Source organism: Limulus polyphemus, unplaced genomic scaffold (assembly GCF_000517525.1).
Source record: "Limulus polyphemus unplaced genomic scaffold, Limulus_polyphemus-2.1.2 Scaffold2480, whole genome shotgun sequence".
NCBI lineage: Eukaryota > Metazoa > Arthropoda > Merostomata > Xiphosura > Limulidae > Limulus > Limulus polyphemus.
In genome coordinates, this window is record NW_013668090.1 from 145,082 (window position 1) to 161,784 (window position 16,703).

At 36.5% G+C, this 16,703-nt stretch overlaps 1 protein-coding gene across 8 annotated transcripts in view; it reads left to right on the plus strand.

The window, feature by feature from the left end:
* The window catches only part of LOC111087693 (MCM domain-containing protein 2-like), a 97,644-nt gene extending 81,299 nt beyond the window's left edge, over positions 1–16,345 (plus strand). For 7 of the 8 annotated variants that reach the window (XM_022395195.1, XM_022395194.1, XM_022395192.1 and 4 more), the window contains 4 exons: positions 10,829–10,971; positions 11,283–11,392; positions 13,646–13,719; positions 15,242–16,345. In XM_022395195.1, the coding sequence (XP_022250903.1) occupies positions 10,829–10,971; positions 11,283–11,392; positions 13,646–13,719; positions 15,242–15,328 (414 nt within the window). In that variant the 3' untranslated portion in view covers positions 15,329–16,345. The remainder of the gene's footprint in view (positions 1–10,828; positions 10,972–11,282; positions 11,393–13,645; positions 13,720–15,241) is intronic. The other variant, XM_022395191.1, reaches the window with a different exon arrangement.
* Positions 16,346–16,703: the final 358 nt, after the last annotated feature.

A 16,703-nucleotide genomic window follows, 5' to 3' on the forward strand; every position in this document is an offset into this window, starting at 1 on the left:
GTCGATAGTTAATGTATCCCCCTTATGTAAAAGACAATACATCATTCTTTAATGTATTTAATTCACTTGGAAATTTGCTATTGTTTTCCATTTGTACTTCTTGCCACTGCTGTTGACTTTTCTGTAGTTGCTGCTGACTTTCCTGCAACTGTTGGAGACTTTCTTCCTGTTTCCTTTCTTGTTCCAGTTGCCACTGCTGTAATCTCTCTTCTTGTTTCTTTTCTTTTTCCTCCAACAACTGCTGTAATTTCTCTTCTTGTTTATTTTATTTCTCCTCCAACCACTGCTGTAGTCTCCCTTCTTGTTTCTTTTCTTTTCCTCCAACAACTGCTGTAATCTCTCTTGTTTATTTTGCTGTTCGAGCTGCCATTGTTACAGGTTTTCTTGCCACTGCTGTAATCTCTCTTCTTGTTTCTTTTGTTGTTCTTGTATTGCTGCCATAAAATCTGCTAAGCTGTAGTTTGATTTGCCAGTTCTCGTTTCCATCTTCTCTTTTTTCTTTTCAATCCCATTTCTGACACCAATTTGTTACATCTCTGTTCGTTTGTTAATTTTCCGTATAATTTATTTCCAATGAAACTTTAAGTCCTTTCTTAAATAAAACTAGTTTATTCCCTCTCAATACAACTTTGCAGTACACTTAATTTTGACACTTACTTTAGCTTAAACACACGCTATAATTCACAACGATTCACGTGCTTTACTACCATGCTTGACTCAATTATCCGTCTCTGTCTGTCAGCAATTATCTATATCGTCACTTCTCACTGGTCTTATATTTACAAAATAGAGGGCGTCTCGAGCTTTCAGGAACCTTCTAGATACGATTTACATGTTACCAGCGTCACGTGACTTCCACTTTCGTAACACCACAAACAGACATGATCCTTCTAGAATCTCATGACGTGTTACTAGCGTCACGTGACTTTCACTGTCGTAACAATATTATACTGCAAGGAGTCATACATTTAACACTGCTGCCAATTAATTCTCCTACACATCACAGGACATTACACTGTAATATTTGCTGTTTTCACCAGATTATAAGTTAGAAATTATGAAAGGCTTATAATGTCACTTGAATAAGCTTAGTTATCTTAGTCAAAGTGATTTCAGAAAATACTAGGTCTCATTAGATAACCTTTAATTTACAGAAATTATTATTATTATTATTCCTAAATTAATTTTTGTCCCAGTGTAAATTAATATTTGTTTATTTTTTATGCTGTACTTTATATAAATTACCGTAAGAACTGTTTGGGTCTAAAACGCATTTGAAGATCAACAATAGATAAAACAAGAAGACTGAGTCCCCAAAGAGCAATTTCCTTTATTTCTTGATTCCAGACTCTTAAAACTTTGAATCAATTATGGCACACAAGAACCACTTTTATAATGATGTTTCAATATGTGCAGTTTTTTCAATCCATTATACATAACTTCTGTTTCACTCTCTAATGGCCAGCTTTCATGCCTTCATGTTATTCTTATCCCCTCCTACATTATATCTCGTCCTTTCATCTTATGTCTGAGACACATAATCTTGCTCCTGACAGTTTTTCTGGAGAGGTTTTTACTCTCCTTTTTACCACTGTGGCCTGTACTACTTCTGTTGTGTCCCATCTTACTTGGTTCCTCTACTACTGGAACTTGTTGGGTTGAGATCCTCTTATTGCTGATTTTCTCCTGCCTCCCTCTTTTCTCCATGATCTTCTTTAGGCTCCCTTTCGTTACCAGAAGGTGGTGTTCCTGATTCTCTTGAGACATAGACTGAGGTGATCCAACATCAGTCCTCATTGTCTTCCTTAGTTTCTTGTCTTTCTCAACTTTACCCTTCTGTTCTCATTCCTAGGCCTTTTTGCATCTTTGTTTTTCTTTCCCATTCTAGTTTCACATCTTCCCTTTTCCCGACATTATGGTTGCTGCTCATCTTGTTCACGACTACACTGTTAGGTCTGGCACAGTGGATGCCCTTTATTTCACTTTGCCAGCTTCTAGTCTCCATTTTCAGCCAACAGATGGATTATTTTGCTCCTTGCCTAGGGCTTAGCTCTCTACTTTTTTTTCCTCCCTTTTTGTTTTCTTCCTTCTTCCAACCCAGTTTATCTTCAGTATCTTGAGGAATGCAGTTTTAGATTCCTTGGCCAAGAATGGCATTACACCTGGTTATTAGTGTCTTTTCCTTTTGTGGTTCTCAAAAATATTTTAGACTGGTGTCTGGTTGACCTATAACCTTTCATCTAGTTTTTTATCATCAATTGGTTCCATATGGAGGGTTTATTTTCACTTTGGTGGTCTTTTTCACCACGTCTGTAGATGACCAATGTGGATGTATTAGATGCTTTTATGCATATCTCAATTGTCTCATCCTTCAGACGTTTTCTATATCTCTTCCATCAAAATTGTCTTCCTGTTCTGTGTTATGCCTTTTGGCATTGCATCTGTCTCTTATATCTTCAAGTTATGGGGACATTTGCTCACCATATTCACGAGCTGGGACTCCCTTCTTCGGAGGGCTCCTTTTCTTACACCTCCCTTCTTCTACAGGAGGCTGCTCAGCTGGTCTGTTTATCAAGCTTTCCAAATCTTTTCTCTTGCCTACCTGATATTTGGTACATCTGGGTATGTTCTTCAACTTTCATCTCACTTGGGCTCAGTCTTCTTCAGCCTGAGAGCAATGAAATGATTATAGTCACTTTAATCTGGATTTCTCATTTTCATCATGCACACAAGGTTCTTTTGCTTTTTGGGACTCTGGCTTCCTTGGAATGACTCATTTATTTGAGCCATGCACATATGCACCTCCTTTAGTCAACCTTATGGGACGAGTGAAACCTTTCTTGGAATTCATTGTTCTAGATTATGCACTTCCCTCTTTTTGATGACTTGACCTGGTGGCTCTACCATACCAATATCACTGTGGGTGCTCTTTTGCTATCCCTGACAGGACCTCCATCTTTTCACTAATGCTTTCCTGATACTTTGGGGAACAAATCTGAATGATAACATAATGTTAGGTATGTGGGCTCCAGAGAAGCATTCACTCCACATCAACATTATCAAACTTCTTGCAGTTCATTGTGCATGATTCCATTTCTTACAGCTTCTCATGGATTTGTTGGTCACAATTCTCTCTGACAATTTGATGGTTATTTCTTACATCAGCCGTCAAGAGGGTATCTGTTCCAGGGCTCTTTGCTTCTGGACATTGGACCTCGTTCCAGTTGAGCACATCTCAAGTTTGTTGTGCTGAAGTCTCTGAACCTAGGGATAGATCACCTGAATTGGCCAGACAAGATACTACCCATAGAGTGGTAAACTCCACCCTCACATTTCTCATTGGGCTTGCTCTCAGTTGGGCACATCCCTTATCAATGCCTTTATCACTCCTCTCAACATCAAACTTCCAGTCTTTTGGTAACCAGTTCCTCATCCATTGGTTCTGGAAGTTGATTTTCTCAGCTAGGACTGGTCTCATGTAAGCCCATCCTCCTCTTTGCCTTCTCCGTTGACCTTGGTACATGACACTCCTTGTTGATTCCTATTGGCAGTACCACTTTGCTGTGCACAACTGTGGTTTCCTCTTTTTTCATTGATTGGTATCCAGGCCCCCTCTTTCTTTACCCAGCTCCTCCTCTCTCTCTTGCTCCAATTTCACGTCTCTTTTTCACCCAGGAGTGTCTTTCCCCCATCTTTAAGTGTGGATTTGTCTAATCCATCACTCTTCAAGCTGGTCTCTCTGATTATATAGCCTTCTTCTTATCCCATTTCTTACATCTTTCAACCTTGTTCGTCTGGAAGTGCCAAGGTTTTCAATGACTGGTCCATTTGCCACTCCCTTCTTTCAGGTCATCTTACAATGGCTCATCTTTCAGCCTTTTTCATGTTGTTGTTCAATCATGAATTGTCAGTTTCCATCACATCTGGTTATTGAGTGGCAATTTTTGCTATTCTTCACCTTTTCCATTCCTACCAAGTGTTTTTTCACTTGCCCTCTCCAATTTGTTCTGATCCTTCCTTCTACAACCCCTACACCCTATTACCATGCCTCACTGGGACTTTAATGTTGTTTTCATTCTCTTACACTTGCTCCATTGAGTTGTAGGTTTTTTGTTCTTTATACCATCTTTTTCTTAAGACACATTTCCTTCCAGTTGTTCAAATGTCTATGTCATTGACTCTTCCTACATTCTCTTTTACTCTGTTTCTTTACTTCTCTACCTGGGCCTTTCTTCCTAAGATTTCAGCTGCTTGGGAAGAAAATAATTCTTTCTATCCTCTGTCCCTCACCACTCTTTCTCATCTCTATGCTTGTTCAGACCTGGATTGTCTTCTTGTCCAGTCCATACAGTGTTACTTGGCATGGATATATTTTTTATGGGCTCCCTCCATAGTTTGTTTCTGCCCTGGGATTCCTCTTCATCCAGGGACCGCTTGCCTTCTACTCTGACTGGAGGGCTCTGTCAACTCCTTTGGTTGGGATATTCTTCCTTGTTTGTTGATACTCACATGCATTTTTGCATTTCATTATATAAAATTCGTCACCTGTCTCACTCTCTTTCATCCCATTTTTGCCGACCCTTGAAGCTGGCATGGGGACTACTCTCCACGTGTTCATCACTCATTATATTCACCATTTGGCTGTTTCATCTCCTGCATGATTTTGGCTTCCCTGGTCACTATTCTTCAATCTACACACCATCTTTGAGAAGGGTAAGTAAATATTCCTTTTCATTATCTCTTTCTCCTTTATCAGATCCTGGTAGGTGGCTGGTGTTGCCTCCCAGGGTATGCTTATTTTCCAAAATCCACATTGGGCCAAGGGTAATGGAAAACACTCAACTTATCCATCCTGGCTTTATCAGTGCCCACTGCTGAGAGGAGGTGATTTGCAAGACCATAAGAGGTATCCATTCCATGGATTGTCATAGATAAAGCTAGCATCAGGGAAGTATCTGTTCACTTCTTTGGCTTGCATTTGCCAGCTTTTAAAAATTGGGTTTTGCAGTCACCCATTCCACTGTCTCCAGTAAAAGACCTTTCCAGCAAGAGTACAGTGGGGATTCTGGCACTTCTCTGGGTCTCCCCACCATAAATTATCTCCCTTCTTCCAGTAGAGCATGGGAGGCTTTTGCCACTCATCAGTTTTTAGCCACTAGGGGGGTGAACCACAGAGAGTTCCTCATGACTCAAGAAGGAAGTAGGGCAGGGGTGACACTGTATGTATAATGCAGGTCATCCTTCAAACAGCTAGTGTGCCCTCCTCTAGCAGCAAGAGCTTGTTCAGTTGAATACGATTGGTGGAGGGCTATTGGCACATGATGATGTCATCATGCGCCAGCACAGTTCATGTTAAACACATGAGTTTTGAGTGGAAGTTGGCTCAAAGCTAGTGGCATGCAAATTTCATAGGCAGATGCACAACGAATGAAGCTATTCTATGTGAAGAGGTATCTAACAGAAATATATTTTCAGTTAAAGAAAATGTTAACTTTCATTGAAATCTTATTCTTCATTTTTGACTTTCATAAGATTTATGATATGCCTTTTCTCAAATTTTTAAGTTTCTGAACAGTGGTATGCTACAAGCTGTGTTATGGCTATGTTTTACATTCTTTTTCAACCCTGTCAACAAACGTTTTTGCAGCATCTTCCTCCTGAGGTTCTACCTCTGTTTACGAAACCGAAATTTCATTTGAAATCAGATTAGTTAATGTTCTCTACTAGGGTTGTTTGCAAAGTTATGTCTTGAAACTCTTTTATTTTGTCTATGGCTGCTGTAGTCATTGTTTGTGTAATGCATTACTGCTAGTTTTTACTGTTAATGAATTATGCATTTCTTTCAAGTTCCCCTATCTCCTGCATGTTCTCTGTTCCTGAGCCTGACCACGAGGTTGATGTTTTTGTCCATTTCTTTCCACTGCTTGGCATTGTCATTCACTCTGGAAAAACACATCATTCCTATCTCTCTCTCTTTGCTGATTGTGCCAGGTTTGTACTATGATTTTTCTTTCTCCAATGTTTGTTTATGATCTTTATTACATTTTCATGCTGAACTTTTATTCTTCCCCTTCACCTTACTTTAGTATACATACTGAGATCTTCTTGTCTTAGCATCTTTCACACTCTTCCCTAGATGCCTCATCCTCCTCTTTTCCATGAATCCTTCAACATGGTTAATAGTTGCTCCCCTTTATCTGTCTTTGATTGTTCATTTTGAATTTTTGCGCAAAGCTACACGAGGGATATCTGTGCTAGCCATCCCTAATTTAGCAGTGTAAGACTATAGTGAAGGCAGCTAGTCCTCACCACACACCGCCAACTATTGGGCTACTCTTTTACCAACGAATAGTGGGATTGACCGTCACATTATAACGCCCCCACGGCTGAAAGGGCGAGCATGTTTGGTGTGACAGGGATTCGAACCCGCGACCCTCTGATTGCGAGTTGAGCGCCCTAATCACCTGGCCATGCCAAGCCCTCTCTTTGATCCTCAATCCCTGGAATTCCCTTTTTCTGCTTGGGGGTTAACCTTCTGTCTCCAGTATCCCTTACTAGGGCTCTCTTCTACCATCTTCACCTTATTCGTGGTTTATCCTTTTATTGTTGTTTTTTTGTTTGTTTTCTGAATTTCGCGCAAAGCTACACGAGGGCTATCTGCGCTAGCCGTCCCTAATTTAGCAGTGTAAGACTAGAGGGAAGGCAGCTAGTCATCACCACCCACTGCCAACTCTTGGGCTACTCTTTTACCAACGAATAGTGGGATTGACCGTCACATTATAACGCCCCCACGGCTGAAAAGGCGAGCATGTTTGGTGTGACGGGGATTCAAACCCGCGACCCTCAGATTGCGAGTTGAGTGTCTTAACCACCTGGCCATGCCGGCCCAACCTTTTATTGTCTGTTTTCTTTTTATCACCTATCTGAGGTTCTTTCCAAGGATCCATGTAATTTTTATGTGGTATCTCTGGTTGATCTTTTACCATACTTAGACCAGGGTTTCATCATTGGCTCTCTTTCTCTCTCCTCATGTAATTCCTGTACATTTGAGATCTATTCAGATGCAACATCCTTTTTTTCTGTCTTTCACCTTCCTCAATCCTCCCTTTGTGTCTTGCACCTCACTCCACTCATTTGCCATAAGTTCTTTGGGGTGTTCATTGCACATTGGAGTTTCTAGTGGAAGCTGCTTGCCACCAATTTTCTCTCACTTCTTTACTTTCCCATCTTACATTCATTCCCATGTATTCTCTCATGTTCCTTGGCCCAAGTAACCTTGTCCTCTATCACATTTCCTCCTCCTACCCCTCTACCTTATCTTGCTGTCTCCCCCAGAGGCCTTTTTCCATTTTATCAGTCATTGCCTCTCTTTGTACCCAGTCAACTTGGGTCCTGGGGAGGGATGCTTCTTTGCTAATCTGTGGACTCATTTCACAGCTGACAATTGTGTCACTCAGGTTCTTCTCACTGTCTCTCTCTTCATTTCTCTTCCTCTTCTTCACTTTTCCTCATTGTTTTCTTTAGTACCTCCACCATCTTGAAGACAGAGTGTCAGAGCTCTTGGTTTTGAATGCCACAGAGAAAGTCTATTGCCTTTCTCAGGGTTATTATTCCTGTCTCTTCATTGTCCCCTTGAATACTGGGGACTGACATCCTCTCATTGTACTTCTTCTTTGAACCACTTCTGATGATTTTCAAGTTTCAGATGAAGGGGTATCTTCCTCTTAATAGGTTGTTTTTCCTTCAGCCTTTTGGATGAAGATGGTTCTCAGACGTTTTTCTTCACATTCTAATAGCCCCATCATCACAACATTTCCTTCAGTTTGTCTACCTTAATATGATATACTAGTAAAGGGCTCTACCCTTTGGCTTGACTTTTGCTCTTTCTCTTTTTAGCCAGGTCATGAGGGCTTTCACTTGCCACATCCACAATCTTGGTCTTCGTTTTCATTCTTTTCTGAACATTTGGTTGCTTTTTGCTTCTACTCAGTAGACCTCTTCTACAGCCATAACCCTTCTCCTCTGAGAGGCTGTTGGTCTGGTCTTATTTTCTTGGTTGTTCCTGCCCCTGACTCTATATTTGATCCATCTCAGAGCCATGTTTTCTTCACACTCATTATTTTATCTCCAAGTAATGGAGTGTCTGGTCATCTCAGCTCTTTTTGTTCCCAATCCCAAAATCAACTGCTCGGGCTGTGGACACCCTCAGCCTGTATTGGTCTCTTCTTTTCTGTATGTGTTTACTGCTATCTATCTTCCCCCACGTCTTGGTGATGTTCCATGACACTCCTTGTCGAGCCCTGTTGGTAGCATCTTAATAGCCAGCTCTGTCTTGGTTTCCTCTTCTCCACTGACTGGCATCTTAGGCACCTCTTCTTCCATCTTTGAGGTTCCTCTGGCTCCAATATTCTACATTACTCTTTCACCTGGGAGTGTTGTCTCTTCAGCTATTTGCATGGGATTGCCCATTACTTAACTGATGGGTAGTTTCTCATGTTGTGTTGCACTTCTTTGTCACTGCTCGATTCATCCTCTCACTCTGTTCTTCAATGCAAGTGGCATTGTTATTGCCACTTGTCTGTTAGACATCCTATGTTTCTGGTTCATCCTTCTGTTGCTCGCCATTTTGACTTCTTTACCAGGCTGTTTGACCAGATTTTGTTGACATACAACATGGCGAGATATTGTGTGGCCTTGTAAACCAAATTTTGTATATTTTGCTGTGGTTCTGTCTTTTCTTTCCTTGTCCTTCCTTTCTCTTCTTCCAGTTCATTTGCCTGATTGGCACTTTCTTGTGGATCTTGACTTTCACCCAGACCCCGTTTGAACCCTTGGCCACTTATTCCTTCTCTTACCTTTCCTTGAAGGCCTCTTTCCTTCTCCTTCTGACTTGAAGTCATTGCCATTCCAATGTTTATGCCTTATGTGCCTTCTATACTCTGTTCTACAAATCTTACTCTCTCTTGTTTCCTGACTGCTTTTCCTTCCCTACATGTAGGTGGCTTGGGAGTACAACAGGTCCTTTTCTTTTCCATCATTTCTGCCCACAACAATTGTTCTTACCCTGTTTTTCTTTTGTTCCCCATAAGAGGGATCTGGTGTTGCTCAACATGTTTCCTTTCAGGATGGTTGCAATCCCCTACTGCTGTGTGACTTACCAGTGGTTTTAGCACTTCTTCTGAGTCGTTTACTCTTCCCTAGAGGTATACCTGATGACTCTATCACATCACTTCTCTTCAGTTTCGTTTTTTGACTGACTCTGGCCTTGCCATTTTGGCAACAATTGGGTGAAATCTTATAGCCAGGAAGATGGACAACACCCAACACATCTTCATCTCCACCTAGACTTCTCCCTCCAGTTTCCATTCTTTAGGCTATTCACCAATTCTAACAAGATACCTCACTTATTTCTTACCCACTTTTAATAATAGTCTTATTTCCCCCTCATAAACCACCCAGTGGCTGGTGTTGCCTCACAGGATATATTTACTTCTCTAACTTCACATCGAGTCAGGCATAACAGATAGTGTTAATCCCCTCCACTCTGGTTTCTGTGTGCTGCTGTTGAGATGGGTTTTTGTACAAGACCACTATGGTATACATATATGTATATCCATTCTAAACTGTACCTTCCATTCAAAATCATGGAAAAAGCCAGCACTGGGGGGAGTGCCTGCCCATTTTTCTGGCTTGCACATTCCAGCTTTCAAAAATAGACTTTGTGGTAAACCATTGCATATTCTCTAGTAAAAGACAGGGCAGAGTGTCCATGTCAGTGCAGGTCACCTACAATTTCCAGGTGGTTTTTGATTAGCTCGATGGGCAAAGTGTTCTCCTTGGGAGGCAGGAAGAGACCTTAATCCTCATTCCTGTATGTATGGCAGATATATTATACAACAGAACATATACCTAACTATATAGTCTGATTAATTCTCTAGCCACAATACAACTCATGTCTATTTGACTTGTGTGCAAAAGTTAAGTTGGTCATCTATTTTTTCAACCAATCTTTGTAACACATTGGCTTATTTTTCCTTTTCTGCTTTCATACTTCCATCCAGGTGAAGAGTATACCTTGCATGAGAAGGATGCAGTCTCCCATGAGTGTTCCCCTCTAGTAAGCCCCCAATATTGGATGTCACACTCCATGGGTTTTTCTCTTCTTATCCAGGTTTCTCTTTTATACTGGCCACTCCATCACATCAATGTAGGGTTCTAGGTACTGTGTGAAGATGTAAGTGGAATATTTTGGAAGTTAACATTTTCCTTACCTGAAAATGTATTTCCTATAGATACTTACCTCTTTGCACACCATCCCACTACCAGTGCACATTATTCTTGCCTCACTTAAGAATGAAGTTTATTTTGAATGCAAGTGCTTATGGGGATCTAATGTAGATGGAAGATGTGTAGCCCTTCTATTGGTGGAGGGCTATGCTGTATGATGATTTCATCATGTACTAGCACAGTTCACATCAAAACGTGACTTAGGTGGGAGATGGTTGAAGGCTAGTGGTGTATGCAGTCTTAACAACAGGTACCAGAGAGAAATAGCTACTGTGTGGAAAGGTAATTATCTATCAGAAATACATTTTCAGGTAAGGAAAATGTTTGATTTCTAGTTTATTTTTACTTAAACATATATTTATTGTCAACTAAACTATTTGTTTTAGTTTCAGTTTAACATTCATATTCTTTTAATCATCACAGTGGTTATTTTGTTTCAAATATTATATATTGTAGCTCAACTGGGAATTTTGTTGTGTGACAGTAGTATATGTATTTGTACAAAGAGCTTCTTGAATTTGCTTATTTTTGTGGCTTTCAGTTTCTGACTTATGCCAGCTCTATTAACACAAGGTTTACTGAAGAAGCAGAATTCCTGATACAAGGTTATTATGTAGCCAGTAGAAGAGTTCATTCATCAGCTGCTCAAGGGCCAGAGTTTCCTATGGCTGTTGTTTCTACCCTGTAATTATGTTTCATAAATTTTTCTCAATAATTTTTTTAAGTGAAATGATTAAAGAATATGGTTTATGTTTCTGGATATAATAACTGTGTTATAGTGATTCAAAATATTAGCACTTGCTAGATTTTGAGAAGTTCATATTGTGGAACCTCAATTATTCGACCCTTCCTATTCTGAGAAGGTGTTGAATGCCCCATTCCTTGGATAACTGATTGTATTCATTTCTCTGTCAGCAATTCATAGTCCAGTGTTATCTCTGTGAAAGTGCTGGATTTCAAACAAATATAACTTACCATTTTCTCCATTCTTTTAGTATGTCAGTGGCTCAAGCCTTCAGTAAACTGTCCTTGAGACAAAAAGTAGCTGACAGTGATGCTGTTATGGCTATTTTACTTTATGAAGAAACTCTAAGTGCTAGATATGGTAAGAACTTTATATTGTAACTTACTGTCATGACATTTTAACTCTGAGAATCAGTACTTCAGTATGGGTACAGACGTGTATTTATAAAGAAAATGTACAAATTATGTCCACTAATTAAAAAGTAAAATTATACATTAATAAAGATATAATCAAAATAAAGTATATGAGGAATATACTGGATTGCTATGAAATAACTGAATTGTCATAATACATATATGTCCAAATCATGAAAATGGAACATTATAAAAAAAAAAAAAACAACACTAAAAAGTAGGTTTTTCTTTCAATGTTCACTCGAATATTCAACATTGTAACACCTATTTTTTAGTGTGTTTTTTCACAAAGTCCTATTTTAGCTGTTTTATTATTATGATTATATATATTGGACTATTACTATAAGTAGAGCTTCTGTGTTTTTGGTGTTTATTTAAGTATCTTAAAATTTTTGTTTTGAGGTTTCAATTTTTAGTTTTTGTAGATACCTTAAAATTGTTGTTTTTCAGAGTTTTTGTTTTTAACACTGTAATGAGTATACTAACATATATATTCTCTACACACTAAATTCTCTTATGGGAATAATAACAGGTACAAAACAAAGTTTTATTTTTGTTAAAGCTTTGGAAGAACAGCTAATATTTTATATGAAATTATAAAACAAACTTCCCACTAATGGACGAAACATGGTCCTTTTCCTTCAGAGCAATGTAGTCCATATGGAAAGGGTTAACTCTAACAAGCACAGTGACTCGGAGAAGTGTGGGTGTTAAAGTAAACTGAATAACCATATTTGGTGTTTTTCTAATGTTTATTGAAAAACTACCAATTTATTAGGGGTGTTTTACGAGTGTTTATTAGTTAAAACTGAATATCTGTAGCTCTAATTATAAGACACTAAATAAATTATTTTTAATGCATAATCTTACAGTCTTAGGTTTATATCTAACAAGTATGTATTACATCTTATACCTTAGGCTAAAATATTATGCAGTAGAATAGTTAACTAGGTATGTTTGACCGTAGCAGTTGAGCATTTTCCTTTGTATATATTTTCATGTTTAGTTTTGACCAATATATGTATTTTTTTGTAACTGTTAGTAGTCAGTAATGTCTCATTATTTTAATGATCATTTTATGAAATTATATATAGCTAGCAGCTAGGACTGTAACTAAATGTGTACTAATAAAGGCTGTTTGTACTTTTGTGAGATTAATTTTGTGAGATTTTTTAAACATGAAAGCTTTTTCAATGGTATGTCATGCACTATTTGATAGTTCTAAATAATTATTAGACAATAATTTCCAGAAGACATTGAGTCTAATAATGGTAACTTAAATTTTAATTATTTCTTATCTGAAACTTTCCATAGTCTGTAATACAAGTTTAGTCACATCTCTCTTACTGTCCTTGTGCATACTCCAAAAGCATTGCCCCCCATTTGCACAGCAGTATGTCTTCGGACATACAGTGCTAGAAACCGGGTTTCGATACCCGTGGTGGGCAGAGCACAGATAGCCCATTGTGTAGCTTTGTGCTTAACTTCAAACAAACAAACCAAAAGCATTGTGTTTCATGCTTGAAACATCAGGAGATCTACAAATTATGCTTTTAACAGTTGATTTTTCCATTAGTAATGGTACTTTTTCTGCTTTTGATTTTTTATTGTTTATGGTGATTTCAATTGACATAGTAAAAAAAAATTAATCTAGATAAGGTTTTTGAATTATATGATTTTTCTTTGGGATAGTTTGAAAACTTTCGTTAACTAAAGTGTCATTTAGGTACAGTTTTTAGGTTTTTTTATATTCATCTAGTTATCACGTTCAGCTTCTTCTGCTGGCATTTACTTGTTAAGTCGTATTGCTTACATTCCTTCATCAGAGAAGGTTGTAATGTAATTCACCTACTAGAAGTACAATTTCATACTCAGGATCAGTATAACTACTACATCTACTTTAACAGATCAAGCTTAAAGCAATCTGTACTGGCTGATGCTTGATTGTGTGAGTCTTGGCTTTAAAAGTCAAAACTCAATCAAACAAGTTTATTCCCCAACCACCATAACAGCATGTGTCAACAGCCCTGTTTATGTTTGTTTTATGTAAAAATTTAAGTGATTCTTGTTGTAGTTATTTTGTATTATAAGTTGATTCTATACTGTCCTCTTTTTAAGAATTTCAGGTGTTCAGTCTTTTACTGATAGGTATAATGGGTTTAATTTCAAATATTTATTTTGCAATGAAATTATGTTTCAGGTTACTCTGCTTTAAATGTCAGAAATATGCCGCATGCCAGAAATGAAAATATGTCCTATCTTTTTGGTCTTGAGGTTAGTAAATAAACCTAAATAAAGTTAATCTTATAAATATTTTTTTTTTAGTTAAGTAATTTTACATTCAGGTATAAACCTCAAGCAGCCGTTATCTGTAAGATAGATTTATTAATGTTAATAATGAGGGATATTACTATGAATACTCTTAATTTACTTGGGAATATCAAATTATTGTACTTGTAAAAATAATGCAGTTATGTAAGTATGTTTAATTATTAGAAACCGTAATGATGAGAAGACACTTTCATCAGTTCAGAGAGTTAAATAGTCAAGTATGATAGTAAAAATTTTAATTCAACATTCAGTCATTTTTGATATGTTTAATCTTGTCTGATGATACCTCTGGACTGTGTTGGTTTCATTACAAATAGTCTGAATATGTCCATTGAAGTTGAAATTCATCTGGCTACTTATCTTTTAATTGTCATCTGTCGTATTACAAAATGAAATGTTTTTCACATGTTCAGTTGTGGCTTTAAGCCTTGAAAACCAGATAAAGTAAGATCAAGCTTGTTCTCTAACTTTTCAATTATGTACTTTTATCAAGTGGCTGGGTTACAGAGAGACATTTTGTTTCCTCCAGTAGTGCAAAAGTGCTTCTAACTTCTGCTGTAGCTTTGTAATGAATGTTTGGAGATATATGATCTTTGTTAACAGAATTGTTTACATTTTCAGTTCTGCATTAGTTTTAAAATGGATCTTTATCTAAATATGATCTTTGTTGAGACATCTTGTTCTACTCATCAGCCGATTTATAATAGACCTACAGCAGTCTTTGTCAGCAGAATAATTTTTTAATGATGACAAGAAAATGTTTAGCAGAGATGGCTGGTATGGGTATTAAAAACTTTAAATTAAAATAAAGTATAAGAACAACATTTCAACCATCTTAGGTTAACAAAAACAGTTTGAAACTGACCATTACTAGGCACAAGTCCCTAAGACATACCAGCTGTCTCTGCTATACAGAGTAATTTTTTGTTGCTCTGCTTCAATCAGCAATAGCTTTGTACTGAATCTTTAGCTGCATATATTCTATATTAACAGAGTTTTGTTGACTTGGTAGTAACTAATGAAAAACTGCTAATTTCATTATTTTCTTGCAAACTTTGGTTTTTAGTTTAAAGGTACCTATCAGTTTGTATTTTCTACACTTCTAGTAAGAGATTATAAGATGGCTTTACTGATTTTTTTTTAATGTTTAATTGTTATAGGTTTGTTTTTATCAGTTTTAATATGTTTGATATAATAAAATAATTTTGAAAACTTTGTTTTCTATTGTTTTAAATGGATGTAAGTTTGAAATGTATTTTAAAATGGTGGTGGTGAAATTAGGTAATTAGTGAAAACTCTCCACAACTAGAGATTGCAATTATTTCTCTGTATTCTGTTAATGGCACTACTCCTTGGTAATGAACTTTTTATAATAAAATGCATACTGTTGTACAATTACTTATAAGAGTATTTAGTTGTACGTGTATTTGCTGTGAGTTAAATGATTTCTTTATGTTGGCTATAGAATGACCAAAGATTACAGCAGTTTCACAGACTACTGCAACAGTTTATAGCTACATATGCTGGAGATGCAGGGTTTAAGGAAGAGTGAACATCCTTTTATAAGTTGTTGAGACCATATAAAGTCTTTTACAAGGTGATTTGAACATACCTTATGCATTACCTTATAATGAAGTTCAGGACACAAGAGTTTTAGAAGTGATCTTAATAAGATGGATCAAATCTTTTATGGTACAGTACTAAATATAATGTGATTGCCACTAAATGTTAGTAACTAGTTAAAAAACAGATATATATTTAATGGAGTTAAAAGACTAGAGGTTAATTCAAATTGTCAGAAATCTTTATATATCTATCTACATGTAATAAAATGCCTATTATATGAATAGGTTCTATCAGTGATGTATTGTTTTGTTTACATATATACAAATTATTTTGTGTTTATACAAAAGTACTCTTTTTTTCTGTACACATGTATTTTTTTTTGTTAAATGAAAATATTATTTTAGCATTGGTGTTAATCTATATTTTGAACTTCACTAAGTAATTGTATACTATTTCATTGCTTATCTGCATTACTTACAATTTGGAGTTTGTTTTGCACAAAGATTTGTAATCACTTACCAAGATTCATAGAGATTTGTAATATATTCATTGGCTTTTATACATGTATTCATATATTTTTGTAAATTACATCAATTTTGTATTATTGAATACTAATGTACGTTTATTTTATTTGACTTCTTACTCACAGGGTTGGTGTCTGTGATGCTCTCAAAGTTTCACAACCTTATTTGTAACTTGAAAAACATTGATAAACACTATGTTTTTCTTAGAATCAAAACCTTTCCTGGACTTTGAAAACAATCATTATTTAGGGTTAATGAGTTTCAGTTAGATAAATAAGATAAAGATAAATTAGTATTATACTGAACTTTAGTACTATTTAATGTATTTATTTTTAACCTTCAAAGTTCAGTAAGTAGTGATCATAATTGAAATGTTTCTGTTTAGTAAATGTGATGTAGTAGTAATATATCTAAAAATTAATACCTATGTGAATATGGCATATTATGATGTTTATAATAAAGTTGAGATGAAAATATTTTTTAAAGTCTAGTTGCTATTTTCTGTTCACATTCACTTTTTTCTTTTTGATATTCAAGCAAACAGCAAATGTGGCTTGCATTAAATATTATACTCACCTGCTAATATTAATATGGGTATAAAAGTTTTCCACAAGTAAGTTTAGACCTCACTATTTCCTTCAGGGGAATATCACAAGATCTTGGGTGTGAAATATAGTATTGCATAATATATGTATGCTATGCTGAACAAAATTCATTTGTGGTCTTAAATTAAATATTAAGTTTCTTTTATAGCAATTTTTTTTACATTGAGAAATTTTTATAAACACATTTATGGTTTCACTTTTTTTTTGCAACTAAAACTGTTTAGTGCATGTT